The sequence below is a fragment of the Trichosurus vulpecula genome, chromosome 6 (assembly GCF_011100635.1).
Source record: "Trichosurus vulpecula isolate mTriVul1 chromosome 6, mTriVul1.pri, whole genome shotgun sequence".
NCBI classification, from domain to species: Eukaryota; Metazoa; Chordata; class Mammalia; order Diprotodontia; family Phalangeridae; genus Trichosurus; species Trichosurus vulpecula.
The window spans coordinates 72,032,677-72,048,163 of record NC_050578.1 but is presented as its reverse complement, the minus strand read 5'-3'; the positions used below and the strand labels follow the sequence as shown (position 1 = coordinate 72,048,163).

Genomic DNA, 15,487 nt, shown 5'->3' with positions numbered 1-15,487 from the left:
ATTGGGAAAGAATTCTTGACCAGAAATAGAGCAGATCAAAGGATATAAAATGGATAATTTTTTGCACAAATGCAGTGCAGTTAGAAGGGAAACAAATTGAGGAATAAAGTCATCACGACATATTTTTCTCATAAAGGCCTGATATCCAAGATGTAGAGTAAATAGATTCAGATAAATAAGATCAAGAGCTATTCTTCAGTGGTCTAAGGACATGAAAACAATTTTTAAGGGAAGAAATTCAAGCTATCCAACAACCATAGGAAAAGTGCTCCAAATCACTAAGATAAGGAAAATGCTTATTACAACAAATCTGAGGTTCTGTTTCATACTCATTGAACGGGGAAAAGACAATTGTTGGAGAGACTAGAATGATAGGCACAATACTGCACTGTTGATGTAACTGTGAATTGGTCCAACAGTGCTGGCAAGCAATTTGGGTCCATACTCCTAGTCACTCAAGTGAGCATAATCTTTGGGCCAGCAATTCCATCCCTTTAGCAGAGATAAAGGACCCATTTATACCAAAACAAATTTAACAACAATTTTTTGTTATAGCAAAGAAGTAGAAACAGTGGGTTTTTGGTTTCTGGAATCATGATCCCAGAAGACTGATAATAAAGCATGTATACCTCCCTCCTCTTGGTGAAATGAAAGACTGTAGGTACAAAATGGGACAGATAACTTTCACACAAATACATTTTGTTTGACTATGCTTGTTTGTTACAAGAAAAGACTTTCAAGGGCAGAAGAGGGGGTGGCAATAGAGATTGAGAAAGTTAGAGAAAATGTTGAAACAAAGGAAGAAAAGAGTGTCAATGAAACAATTTAATAATCATCATCATCATCATTATTATTAGATAGTACTTACTCTGTGCCAAGCATCATGCTAATCACTTTACAAATCTTATTTTATTTTTACAATAACCCTGGGAAGTAGGTGCTGTTATTTTCCTCGTTCTACAGTTGAGGAGACTGAGGCAGAGGTTAAGTGACTTCGCCAGGAACACATAGCTAATAAGAGTCTGAGGCTGGATTTAAACACAGGTCATCCTGACTCCAGGTCCTATCTGGCACCTGGGCATTTTAAAATATATGAAGCTCATAAGGGGATGGACACAAGCAAGACAGTGTTGATCCTACCATATCACATTATCTAAATAAATTGTGTGTAGCAGATACATAGTTTCATAAATACAAAATCTTTTTCTGGTCCTCCTCAGACTTGAAAACATTGCTGTTTGTGTATAATTTCCTAGTCTGTAGTAATTATTTTCAGTCCTGCAGCAGTTTGACATTTCTGTGTAAAAGTAAAACCATCATTTCTCTGTCGGAATCATTTGCCATTTTAAGAAATGAGAATCAGAAAAGGACCTCTTAGGAAGAGGTCTATCAGCATAATGCTGAGTTTCTGTCATCTAGGACAAGAGTTTTCAGCCTGTTTGGTGTCATAGGCCTTTTTTCAGTCTGATAAAGCCAATGAGCTCCTCAGAATCATGTTTTAAAATTCATAAAATATGTAAAATTAAAGAGTAAGCCAAATTATATTGAAAAGATTATCAAGATATAGATGTGTATATGTGTACACATAATACACACAGATACATACATTTTTACATACATATATTTTTAAACTCACACACCCCATGCTAATGATGCCTAAGATTGCAGGAAAATGGGCATGTTTTCTACATCAATGAAGTTGTAGATCTGGTCGAAAGTGTCTGTGTGTCTCTGTCTGTGTCTACATCTACCCACGTAGAGAGACATGGGGAGCTGAGCTTTAGTTATTCCTATTAAGAAGGTATTTGGTTATAAAACTACCAGGCCCATTTGTAACCTCAGCTTCATTCACTGCTCCCACAGACACTCCAAGAAGCACTGGGTTATTTTGAGACATTGTCGCTTTAACTAGTGTTAAGGAGTGTGTTGGCTAAACAGAGACAGATGACAGAAAAAGGAGCAAGAGAATGTATTTCCTGAGGGCTATTTGACTCTTATCTTTTTTTGTTGTTGTTTTATTGATTTTTTTTGTTTTTATAATGACAGATTACTCATTCTTTGTGCAAGATCTCTTGTAACAAATAGTTAAGTAAAACTAAAAATACAGTGACTTCATATAAAACTGCTAGCAACCTCTCCAGTTTGTGGCGCTCCACACATACACCTCTCTCTCTCTCTCTTTTTAATTAACAGAAATCTAATTTCTCTCCCTTTCACCCCTAGCTCCACTAGGTGGAAAGAACAGATTTCTTGTAACAAATACACAGTCAAACAAAACAAATTCCTGCAATGCCTCTTTACAAATATGTGTGGACACAGACACAGACACATATGTCATTGTGCACCGTAGTTATCATTTCTCTGTAAGCTATAGCATGCTTTATATTCTCTCCTCTAGGATCATGAGTAGTCATTATATTGATCACTGTTCTAACAGCTTTCAAAGGGGTTTGGTTTTCCAGTGTTGCTGCAATTGTATAAATTGTTCTGGTTCTGCTCATGTCATTCTTCATCACTTCAATCATAAACAAATTAGAGAAACTCTTATCTTAAGAAAAGATTAATTGTTATCCTTAGGGAACTGAATGTTCAGTCTGTGCTTCCAGAATTGACAATTCAGAAGTTGTAGTGATAGCTCAAGATGACTTTGGCCATAAGCCTTTTCATACCTGATTTTTAAAAATTAATCCTATTTAGCAAACACTAAATAAAATCGTGTTTCTACCTGCAAAACAGCAGAAAATAGGGATTCTACATAAAACCACAAATCTCTGTTAGGCCCATCTTATTTTGCCTTTTAGGTATGTAATAAGTCTTGTGTGTAACTTTCAAAGCTGTCCTGTCTGTCTGTGTTTGCTTTGGTCCAGTTCTGTGCATTTTTTGAAAAATGCTTCCATGCTCACTTTTTCTTTTTTTGGCCCTTCCCTGCAATATATCTCCCTTCCAATCCTTCTCCATTAAAAAAAGAAAAACAAAACCTTCCTAATGAATATACATAATCAAACAAAACATTCCCATGTTGGCTATTTCCAAAAATATGTCTTATTGTGCACTTTTTCTCCATTTGTCAGGACTCAGAACTGATACATTGTAAATAAGTATTTATATCTTTCTTTTGTTTGTTATGCTGTTAATAAATCTGATAGCCAATAACTTTGAGTTTATTTAAGCTTAGGGAATTGGGATGCTTTATGGATAGAGAGAAATAAGTAGGGAAAAGATGTTTCTCTAGTTTGTTAAACAACACATATATTCTCAGGTTTATTAAACTGAAATCGTTAGTTGATTAGTTAATGAGAGATATTGCAGCATTAGTAGTTAATAAGAAAATATCTAGACTTACCCTTTCATTACCTTAGAATTTTAGAAATGAATAATATTAATTGGACAACAACAGGTAGATAGATTAATGAACATTCCATTTAAGGTATACATGGAACATGACAAGCTTAAAACCCTGTTATCTGTGATAAGAAATATGAAATAACCACAGTCACATTTGAATTCTGTAGCCCATGAAAAGAAATGCATCAGTAGAGGAGAAGCTCTGATGCCAAGCACACAGTCCAAACTGTCCCGAGTCAGCAGTGGTTTCGGCCTCTCAAAGTTAACAGGATCCAGAAGGAATCGAAAGGAGAGTGGCCTCAACAAACACAATCTCTCCACACAGGTGAGTTGTGGGGTTCCACTGCAGAGAGTCCTAGAGGATGACAAATTAAAGCATAAAGTATGCGCTGTCCTTATAAATCACTTAAACTGAACCATTTATTTCTAATTCTGCTTCAGGCATTTCATGAAAGAATTAATCCAGAGTGGCAGAACTTCTCACATGCTCAGATTTCATTATGGGTACAAAGTCTAGCATTCACATTAGAATGCAAGTGAATAAAATAGATCACAATGCATAATTGTATAGGTTCAGAGACTCTTACCTTAATCTCCATGGACATCTTGACTATTCCACTTAATACTTTTTGATCCTAGCCAAGTCATTAACCTCTGGGGATTGTAGTTTCTTCAGCTATTATATTTGGAGGTTGGCTTTCAGTGTTTCTTAAACTGTGGGTCCCAACAGTAAAATGTTTCTGACCAAAAATCAACTAAAAATTGAATGCTTAATAAATCCAAGGTGTTTGTGGCAGCGCTTGCCTGTGTTGCATTATGCAGTTTCACTGCAGCCTTGGTTCTGAACACAAAGCATGCACACTTTGCACTGTGCAGGCCCTCAGGCCATGGAGCCCAGCTGCTGAAAGGGGAAAAGGGATCATGAGTGGAAAAAGTTAAGGGAAGCCCTGGCTTAGATGATTCAGAGGTCCCCACTGTCTCTAAAGCTTTGATCTGTTCAGGGCAATATAGCCTCAAAATAGACCAATGATATGAAAACCTAACCAATAATAACATTTTTTATCATTAGTTTTTGCAAGGGAATGAAATTATTCTTTACTTACTCAGACTTAAATTAAGCCAACATATTGTCTTCTACTTGGCTGCCATAGCTAGAATGAGGCCAAAAAAGTTTTTTCTCAGTCATCTCAGCAACATCTCAATACTAACACCTGAGAGACAATTGTGAAAAGCATTAAGATACTAAAAATTAGTGGGTATTTATCACAGGGTCTTAGCTAAGGTATTCTTTATGTGTAGGCTTTTTAATAGAATTTTAATCAAGTACCCTTCTTTTAAAACTAAATGTCAATGAACTCTTTTACACTGTAATCTTAATAAAATATTAAGGCTCTTTTTCCTCCCCTCAATGTCTTAGGAGATTTCCCAGTGGATGTTTACTCATATTGCTGTTGTCCGGGACTTGGTAGACACACAATATAAAGAGTACCAGGAGGTAAGAATATAGCAAAGTCACTGTAATTTTTTCAAATCATCAAATTCAGACACATCAGAAACTAGCCCAGCCTCTAGCTGTTGGTAATGATCTTGGGGAAAATTTTGACTCTTCTCTAGGTAAACTATACATGAAAGACTAAACTAGGAATCAGCTCTTGGGCTCAGCACTACATTAGTTCTGCATCCTGTTTACCTTATCCCCTGCTTAAAAAGAGAAGATAATAAGGTTGGCACTTACTTAACTCCTTCTGGCTTAACAGGACTATTATAAAGTAATGTACCAAAAGTGGTCTAATGGTGCTTTGAGCGTCTATAAAGGGACAAGATCTGTTCAAGGCATTCTCAATAATCTCAATAGAAAAGTGATTTTCATAGTGTCCAAGTTATTTAATTTATAGTTATTTACTAACTTATCCTAAATATTTGTGGTCTTCTTGAGGCAACTAGTAATACTTTTAAAATTATACTCCCCAAAATTTGTTGAGTATATGTGATATATATTTATGTGAATTTAATATTTAGTATATTTTATATAGGGAGCTAGGTGGTTTAATGAATAAAGAGCTGGGCCTGGAGTCAGGAAGACTTATCTTCTTGAGTTCAAGCCTGGCTCCAAGACACTTACTAGCTGTGTGACCCTGGACAAATCATTTAACCCTGTTTCTTTCAGTTTCCTCATCTATAAAATGAGCTAGAGAAGAAAATGGTAAACCGTTCCATTATCTTTGCCAAGAATACCCTGAGTGCGGTCACAGAGAGTTAGACACGACTGAAGAATAACAACACACAATATACTGTATACTTATTTTCAGAAATATTATAGAAGTCTTGCTATGTCATTATGTAGTATCATGGCTGTTTAATCATTTTTTTAAATTTAAAATCAAATTCTTGTAACAGATATCAAGAAGCATCCCATTCTAGATTGGTGTCTATGTAGACAATAAATCTCTAGTGCAGTTCAGTTCAATAAGTATTTATTTACAAGTTTTTATTAAATGCCTGTTATGTGCTGGGCACCATGCTCTATACTAAGAGTAGTAAAACAGAAACGAAATAGTTCCTGCTCTCAAGGAAGCTGCATTTTACTGGTGGAAAACACCGTGTGCACCCATAATTGTACCTAATATCAGTGCAAAGTCATTTTTGGGGGGCAGGAGGGGAAAAGGGAGTCGCAACACCTGAGGATATGGAATGAGGGATGTCTGGAAGGGATCTACTGATTTCCTAAGGAGGAGAGAAGGAAGGAGAGCAGGCCAGGTATAGAGAACATCACATAGTGTAGCAAGAGAAGGCCAGGTTAGCGTCTCTATTGAGGGTGGGAGAGAAAGTGATAGAAAATCAGCTTAGAAAAAAATACTGGAGCTAGATCATGAAGGGCTTTCCAAATGTGACAAATATTTATTAAATGCCCATTGTAGGCAATATTCCTGCTAGAGGCCAGGAATACTAAAGCAAACACAAACCAGCCTCTACCCTTTCTACGTTCTTCCAGTATCACATTTCACTGTACATTGAAACTGAAACGATGGTATTAATTTATACAGATCAGTACGTGACAAACAGAAGGGTGAGAGAATGACCTCCTTTTTATATCTGTTGAGTTAGAGATCCCTGTGCAGCATCCAAGAGGAGATCCCCACCATACAGTTGAGGATGCTCTAATGGTGAAGGCTGCTCTGTATAGAGATGATAACTGAACTGATCTGTTCACCCAAAGAGTGACTGGGAAGCCCGGGACATGGTTAGGAGGTGGGGCACAAGTATTGCTCTTGCAGAAGAAGCAGAAGAGGAATGGTTAGGAGAGGAGCCGGATGGGGCTGTGCACACACAGGAGAGAGGCGCCAGGAGAAGAGGCTTGTCAACAGTGTCAGCTTTTGATTATGACGATTTGGTTCGTGTAAAGCTGCCCAATTTTCTATAGTGGAAACTGGTTTTGCTTTGTTACTCAGTTCATATTAATTTCATTGAAATATTACTGAGCATGTACAAAGTAATTAGCAGGTATAAAGTACTTTAGATTACTTAACTTGTATAAAAAATTGTATTAGATACTGAGGGAGATAGAAAGATAAATAAAAATTGCCCCTTTCCACAATTTTTCCTTGCTATTTAGAGGATCAATAATGTGTGCACACAAATAAATATAATTTACTGATCAGGGATACACACATGTATATTCTTTCCATATATTCCTGGGATGTTAATGTTTAATAGGAGAATAGCAGGAAATTTCACCTTGTTAATTATCTAGTCTGATGATCAGAATTCCTTAAGGTTTTTTCATGGCTGTCTTCCAGGACCTTCTGGCAATTATTTCATAAGTTCTTGGGGTCGTACTCAAAAGACTGTGTTTATTAGCCAACCATGGAAGGTCGACACTTTCTCCCTGCTGTTGTCAGTGCTACTATGCGAGAATAGATCAACCCTCCAATATCCAGAACAGACATTGTATTCAGATTTCTCTGGTTTTTGTAACCAATACAATCAATTCCTGTCATCAAGCAGGTTTTTAATTATTATATCAGAAACAAATAACAGCTGCCTATGTTAGTTTTACCAAAATTATTTAATTATGGCTGAATCAAGGTATGCTGTTTTATGAGAATGGAAGAATGGTGTGTCCCCACATACCTTAAGAGGTGATTTTCCTGACTTGCCTGTTCCCCCTCACCTACGTTGGGACCTAGCCCTTTTGTGATTACACCTGTTTTTGGTTAGGCTGGTCCTCAGATAATTGTTGATCTCTCTGGAATTTAAGGCCTTAGATGGTCTTGCTTCCCCTTGCCTTTCTGGCTTTATTTCGTACTACTCCCATGTATGGACTCCGTGTTCTAGCCAGACTGTTTCCTGAACTTGATGCTTGTAGAGATGCAGAAGCTATTGCTTGTATCTGTGATGCACCCCCTCCTCATCCCTGCCTTTCTTTCTTCAAGTTTCCACTTGCTTCATAAAGCCTTCCTTGATACACGTCTCTTCCCTCCATTCTTAGTGTTATCCCCATCCTCCACATTCCTCACAGTATACTTGTGAATGTTTTATCCACTTAGTAGAATGTAAGCTTCTCAAGGGCAGGGACTGTTGTGTTTTTTTTCTTTCTGACTCAGTTCCTGGCTCAAAGTAGGCACTTAAAAACTATTTGATGAACCTGTCACCAGGCCTGGCTTTTCCAACTCAGTAGTCCTTTTAGAGCTTATGCTCTGCTAGCAGACTCTTGAAGTTCATGGTCATTTCCAAACCATAGTGAGACATCAGAGAAGTGTGTATAGGTTTTCTTTGCCTTGTAGTTGTAATACATTTTAGTGCTAATCACTCTACTTCGTGTCATCAAAACAAATTCTTCCATTCTCATAAAACGATATACCTTGATTCAGTCACAATTAAATAATTTCGGCAAAACCAATATAGGCAACTCATTTCCAAATATGAACTTGTTTCTGAGCTATTTCTAGATTTTGTATTGCTACTGTTGTTTCTGATTGGATACCAATTTGGAAATCTTTGCATCCATAGCGTCAGCAAAATGCCCTGAAATACGTGACAGAGGAGTGGGCCCAAATCGAGTATGAGCTGCTGCGGGAGAGAGGTTTGTGGGGTCCTCCCATCGGCTCCCATCTGGACAAGTGGATGCTGGAGATGACGGAAGGGCCTTGCAGAATGAGGAAAAAAATGGTCCGGAATGATATGTTTTACAACCACTATCCTTATGTACCAGAAATTGAACAAGAGACAAATGTGTTGGTGAGTATGCACGGTTCTATTTGATAGTAGCTATTCAGATTTCTCTGTTCTTTTGTAAGCGTTTTCAGATCATTGTATGAATTACCTAAAATATCCTACCTGAAATCCTAACTTCATTTTAATTAGCAGCCTGCTAATTTATTTTCTCTCCTTTTGGAAACTAGTTTAGTAAATGGACAGAGCTGTGAAACATAGTAGTATTGGTACTATAATGCTTTATTATAATTGTTTTATTGGACTTGTGATTTCATTGATTATAGTAAGTTTGGCACATTCTCACAACCGATAGTCTTAAAGAGTTGGTTGAATCTCTGAGACCTGTGACTTTCCCCCAAGTTAACACAGCCAGTATGTATCTGAAGGGGAAATTCCCCCCACCCCCCGCCCCAGGCTCCCACCAAGGCCCATCTCTGCTAAAAGTTCCACTCAAAAGGTCATCTGGAGTTGTAGCTCTTTGTAAAGATCAGCATTTTCCTTCTAGAACCTGACAGCGACATCACCAATTAGAGACCTAGTGCTAACTACATTTTCCTCAGAGCCTTTTAATTTTTTTTTCATTCTGCATTTAAACAAAACACCCAATCAGTTTCTAGTTTTAGATATCTACACAAAGAAAATAATCCTTTCATGTATTTTCAAAGTCTTTTTTTTTACCAGCATTGATTATAGGCCCATGACCTTGTAATAGATACTATTACTTCACAGGTTTTTATTTTATCTAATCCTATAGTGCAGACCATTGTTCCTCTGTCTCTTAGTTACTGGTGGCCAGCCTTCAGAGAATGAGCCTCTCAAAATTCACTAGATTGTTACTTGATAGACAAATCCATATTTGAAATCTTTCTTGCCAGATAAGACCTACAGATGCTGGTGCTCTGCTGGAAATGCCTTTAAAAATCCAGGGTCAACCCCAGGGAGGCGTCAAGGGGTGGATTTCAGGGCTTCTGCCACCATCCTTCTAGTTACCTAGGTTTTTGCCCCCTTGGGAATCACCCAACAGATTGCTAGATCCTGTTGATTCTCCCTCTCCCACACCTCTTCCATCTATCCCCTTTTCTCTGCTCAGAGCCACCATTGTAAGTCATGCCCTTCATCCCTCCCATCTGGATTAGTACAGTGGCATTCTCAATGGAGTCTGCCTCAAGTGTCTCCCCTCTCCCATGTAGCCTTCCCACTCCAAAATAATGTGCCTGAAGCACAGGTCTGACCATGGCAATCCCCTGCTTAAGAAGTTCCAAAGGCATCTTCTTTCCATTGGTTAGCATACTAATTCTTCCATTGTCATTGAAAGGCTCTCAGTGTCGCTCCACCAGACCTTTACTCCTTCACACACTCAACATTTCAGCCAAACGGACCTCCTGCTTCTGCCCATACATGGAGTGGCACCTGTCCCTTACATTATCCTGCATGCCTGGAAGGCCTTCTCTGTTCCGGGCCACCTCATGGGACTCAGCGTTGCCACTTCCTAGTGGCCCCAAAAGCTAGGTTGTCTCTGCTGCATACACATTGCATTGGCTTTTCTCTATGCATGTCTGCCCCACCACCTTCTGAGGATGTGGTTATTCTCCTCCTTGAGGTCAGGGACATTTTCTTATTTCTTTCTCACCTGACATAGTCCTGTCACCTAGAAGGATTTCTAATATGAGACCCAAGAAGAGGGATTCATCTCCAGACTTCATTAAATTTTAAATGTTACAAAAATTCCACTGAGGCCAGTGCCAGTGATCCAGGATGAGGTGTGCTATAAATGCTTCCTGAGCCCTTTTGCAGAACATTGGCCTTCAAAGGCTTAGAATCATGTGTCTATGGTTAGTGATAGACTGATTTTTTTTCTATGAGTTTCTATATTTTATAAGTGGTATAGTGTTGCTACAGTTATAAGTTGTAATGTTATGGGACCTCAGTCCATTTTTCTTCACTTTTCTTCTTTCTCATCTTCCACATCCAGTTGGTTAGTAGAGCCTGTCAATTCTACCTTTGATATGTCCCTTGCTTCTATTCCTTTCTGCCACCATAGCCAGTTCTCTGTCTTAAGTCCTTCTCTCCTGGACAACTATAGGCTCCTCTGAGCTAGGCTCTCTTCCTACAGATTCTCCCCTCATCAATCTGTCCTTTACATGGCTGCCAAAGTAATCTTCTTGATAGGCAGGTTTGGCCCTGCTCAAAAAAGAGTCTTCAGGAATTCACCACCCTCCTTATTCTGGCATTCAAGCCCACAGTCTGGCTCCAGCCTCTCTTACCACAGTCATTTCATGGTAGTCTACTTCAGGTCATCTCATCTTGCTCTCTCATGCCAGAACAAACGCCTATCCTTAAATCTCCATGTTTTGACATAGGCCTAATCACTATCTCCCTAAAAGTCTTGGGTCTCTGTTTGCCCTCCAGCTTGCATTATGTTTACTTCCATACATATATCATCCTCCTTTTAAATTATAAACTTTTTTTTATTTTTTTTAAATTTATTTAATATATTTAGTTTTCAACATTGATTTTCACAAAAGTTTGAATTACAAATTTTTTCCCCATTTCTACCCTCCCCCCACTCCAAGATGGCATATATTCTGGTTGCCCCATTCCCCAGTCAGCCCTCCCATCTGTTATCCCACTCCCCTCCCATCCCCCTTTCCCTTCTTCTCTTATAGGGCAAGATAAATTTCTATGCCCCATTGCCTGTGTATCTTCTTTCCTAGTTGCATGCAAAAACTTTTTTTGTTGTTGTTGTTGGTTTTGAACGTCTGTTTTTAAAAACTTTGAGTTCCAAATTCTCTCCCCTCTTCCCTCCCCACCCACCCTCCCTGAGAAGGCAAGCAATTCAACATAGGCCACATGCGTATCATTATGTAAAACCCTTCCACAAAATACTCATGTTGTGAAAGATTAACTGTGTTTTGCTCCTTCCTAACCTATCCCCCCTTTGTTGAATTTTCTCCCTTGACCCTGTCCCTTTTCGAAAGTGTTTGTTTTTGATTACCTCCTCCCCCCGTCTGCCCTCCCTTCTATCATCCCCCCTTTTTTATCTTCTTCTTCCTTTCCTGTGGGGTAAGATACCCAATTGAGTGTGTATGGTATTCCCTCCTCAGGTCAAATCCAATGAGAGCAAGATTTCCTCATTCCCTCTCACCTGCCCCCTCTTCCCTTCCTACAGAACCACTTTTTCTCACCACTTTTAGTGAGATAATTTACCCCATTCTATCTACCCCTTTCTCCCTCTCTCAATATATTCCTCTCTTATCCCTTAAATTGATTTTATTTTTTTAGATATCATCCCTTCATATTCAACTCACCCTGTGCCTTTTGTTTGTGTGTGTTGTGTGTGTGTGTGTGTGTATACATATACCTATGTATATATACATACATAGACACACACATATGTATATATATGTATACACATATATATATGCATATTCCTTTCAGCTACTATGATATTGAGGTCTCATGAATCATACACATCATCTTTCTATGTAGGAATGTAAACAAAACAGTTCAACCTTAATAAGTCCCTTATGATTTCTCTGTCTTGTTTACCTTTTCATGCTTCTCTTGATTGTTGTGTTTGAAAGTCAGATTTTCTATTCAGCTCTGGTCTTTTCACTGAGAAAGCTTGAAAGTCCTCTATTTTATTGAAATTCCATATTTTGCCTTGGAGAATGATACTCAGTTTTGCTGGGTAGGTGATTCTTGGTTTTAATCCTAGCTCCATTGACCTCCGAAATATCGTACTCCAAGCCCTTCAGTCCCTTAATGTGGAAGCTGCCAGATCCCGTGTTATCCTGATTGTTTTTCCACAATATTCAATTGTTTCTTTCTGGCTGCTTGCAGTACTTTCTCCTTGACCTGGGAGCTCTGGAATTTGGTGACAATATTCCCAGGAGTTTTCTTTTTGGGATCTATTTGAGGAGGTGATCTGTGGATTCTTTCAATTTGTATTTTACTCTCTGGCTCTAGAATATCAGGGCAGTTCTCCTCAATAGTTTCTTGAAAGATGGTATCTAGGCTCTTTTTTTGATCATGGCTTTCAGGTAATCCAATAATTTTTAAATTATCTCTCCTGGATCTATTTAGGTCCGTGGTTTTTCCAATGAAATATTTGACATTGTCTTCCATTTTGTCATTCCTTTGGTTCTGTTTTATAATATCTTGATTTCTCATCAAGTCACTAGCTTCCACTTGATCCAATCTCATTTTTAAGGTAGTATTTTCTTCAGTGGTTTTTTGGACCTCCTTTTCCATTTGGCTAATTCTGCCTTTCAAGGCATTCTTCTCCTCATTGGCTTTGGAGCTCTTTTGCCATTTGAGTTAGTCTATTTTTTAAAGTGTTGTTTTCTTCAATATTTTTTTCAGTATTTTTTTGGGTCTCCTTTAGCAAGTCATTGACTTGTTTTTCATGGTTTTCTTGCATCCTTCTCATTTCTCGTCCCAATTTTTCCTCTACTTCTCTGACTTGCTTTTGCAACTCCTTTTTGAGCTCTTCCGTGGCCTGAGACCAGTTCATGTTTTTCATGGAGGCTTTTGTTGTAGGCTCTTGCACTTTGTTGACTTCTTTAGGCTGAATGTTTTGGTCGTCTTTGTCACCAAAGAAAGATTCCAAAGTCTGAGACTGAATCTGGGTGCGTTTTCGCTGGCTGGCCATGTTCCCAGCCAACTTACTTGACCCTTGAGTTTTTCGTCAGGGTATGACTGCTTGTAGAGCTCAGAGTGCTTTGTTCCAAGCTTGAGGGGATGCGCAGTTGATTTCAGAGCTATTTCTATATAGCCAGCTCTTCCACCCCAGCACTCCTCCTTCCTCAAGAATCATCAACCCGGACCTGACACAAATCTTCAGCAGGCTCTTCACTCCTGCTCTGATCCGCCACTTAATTCTTCCCACCACGTAGGCCTGGGGCCAGAAGTAACTGCAGCTGTAGTTCTGTACCTGCACCTCCCCTGCTGCCCCTGGGGCTGTGGCCGAACTACAAACTCTGTCCCCCGCAGCTTTTCCCACTCACCTTCTCTGTTGTCTTTGGTGTTTGTGGGTTGAGAAGTCTGGTAACTGCCACAGCTCACTGATTCTGGGTGCTAGGGCCTGTTCTGCCCGCCTCCTGGTCTGGCTGGTCCTGCTGCCTCCCACGCTGAGCTGCGCTCCCCTCCACTCCGTGCATGAGTGCATGATAGACCTCATCCAGCAACTGTCCAGGCTGTCCTGGGCTGGATCCCTGCTTCCTTCTGCTATTTTGTGGGTTCTGCAGTTCTAGAATTTGTTCAGAGCCATTTTTTATAGGTTTTTGGAGGGACATGGTGGGGAGCTCACGCAAATCCCTGCTTTCCAGCCGCCATCTTGGCTCCAGCCCCGGAAGTCTCCTAAATTATAAACTTCTTAAGGACAGAAATAGCGTCTTCAATGTTTGTATGGTTGAGTTAGATCAAAACAATAAATGAATCCAAATTCCTGTGTCACCATTGCCTTTCGATGAAGGCTTTTGGAGGTGCGTAGTTTGGTTTAAAGTAGTCTTTACTAAATTTGTGCTAAAGCCATATCTTATGCTCTAAATGTGCTCCATAGGGTTACATTCTCCATGTTGAACTAGGGAAAAGCAGTGCTCTTGTAAGTTAATAAATATTTTTAATCTTTTTTTTTTTATTCTTTAGCTGGATCTCATCTCACCTAGACTGATTGTACAGTGACCATTTACAGGCCATAGTCCCCTGCTGATTGTCACAGGAGCATTGATTTGCCCTGTTTTAAACCTGGGCTCATTCAGCCCTCCTAAGGTGCCTGGTCCCCACTTCCTCCAGTCCCAGGGCTCACCATCTTGGTGGTACACTTAGTGTGGACAGCCATACTGAATGTAGTAGACTTAGTGCCCTAGAGATGATCCACCAACCTTAGCTTCCCAAATAGTAGGTTTTACAATCATGGAAGTCTGCATATGAAAGAAAACTTAGGATAAAAGGGTGTGGAAGCAGTTGTTTTATTTACAGTTGGTTGTTTCATATCTTCAGCTCACTATCTAGTAGCTGTGAGCTGAGTATCTTCAGAGTAAGTAGTTGTAATGTGTAAAAAGTTCAAGAGACAGTTTCTGGGCTGTGGATTATATATTTTATTAATCATGCTAGTAATTAATAAAAGAGTTCAGTGGCACTCTCAAAGGCCAAAGACCCCTCATGGAACCCACTCAACACTTACATATGCCCTTGGAAGAGTGAGTGTTCCTAAGCATGGCAATCAACTTTAATTGGTTAACAGGTAATGAGAGAATGAATATTGTAATGGAAGATATGTTTATTCTAATGAGGGTTTGGGGTTTGGGGCCTGATCACTCAGTCTTGGTCAAAGAGACTTAGCATTACCCATATCACACCACCTAGGGTAATCCAGACAAAGAGGGAAAATCCATTTTTAACCAGACCTGTCCAATTCACCTCAAGAAAAATTCCTTTACCTTTTGATCAGATCTGAGTTTTCTAGTTGGGTCAGTTTCATCCAAGATGTTATCTTATTATCCCTGCACTTCAAAGGCTGCCTGAATAACCTATAGGGCTGATTTCTAAATGAGGAAAAGAAAGGGAAAACACCTAGTACTAGTTCAATAATTGACTATTCATATAGGAGAGAAATGACCAGCCCCTGGGTTTTGTGTCATAAAGGACAATTTGAGTAAAATGATACTCAAGTTTTAAAAATATATTCTTTTGCTTCCTTTTAGTTATTCTGGATTTTATTTGTCCATTTTGTGCATTGATCAGAGCTCTTGATGTTGTTTCCTTTCTGGCGGCATGTATTTGGTGCCAAATTACTCTAGATAATGAGCTGGAAAAAAAGATAAATTAGTAAGGTATTTGGGGTAAATGCTTGGCTTTGTTTTTCATTAACAAGCATTTTATTTTATTGCATGTTCCATTAGCACTGTTGATCAGAGTTGCTGTA

General features: G+C 39.0%; 1 protein-coding gene across 2 annotated transcripts in view; it reads left to right on the top strand.

The window, feature by feature from the left end:
* Positions 1–15,487, top strand: part of WDFY3 (WD repeat and FYVE domain containing 3) — a 316,638-nt gene that overhangs the window by 236,929 nt on the left and 64,222 nt on the right. For both annotated transcript variants that reach the window (XM_036763543.1, XM_036763542.1), the window contains 3 exons: positions 3,513–3,670; positions 4,763–4,840; positions 8,356–8,583. In XM_036763543.1, coding sequence (XP_036619438.1) covers positions 3,513–3,670; positions 4,763–4,840; positions 8,356–8,583 — 464 coding nt within the window. The remainder of the gene's footprint in view (positions 1–3,512; positions 3,671–4,762; positions 4,841–8,355; positions 8,584–15,487) is intronic.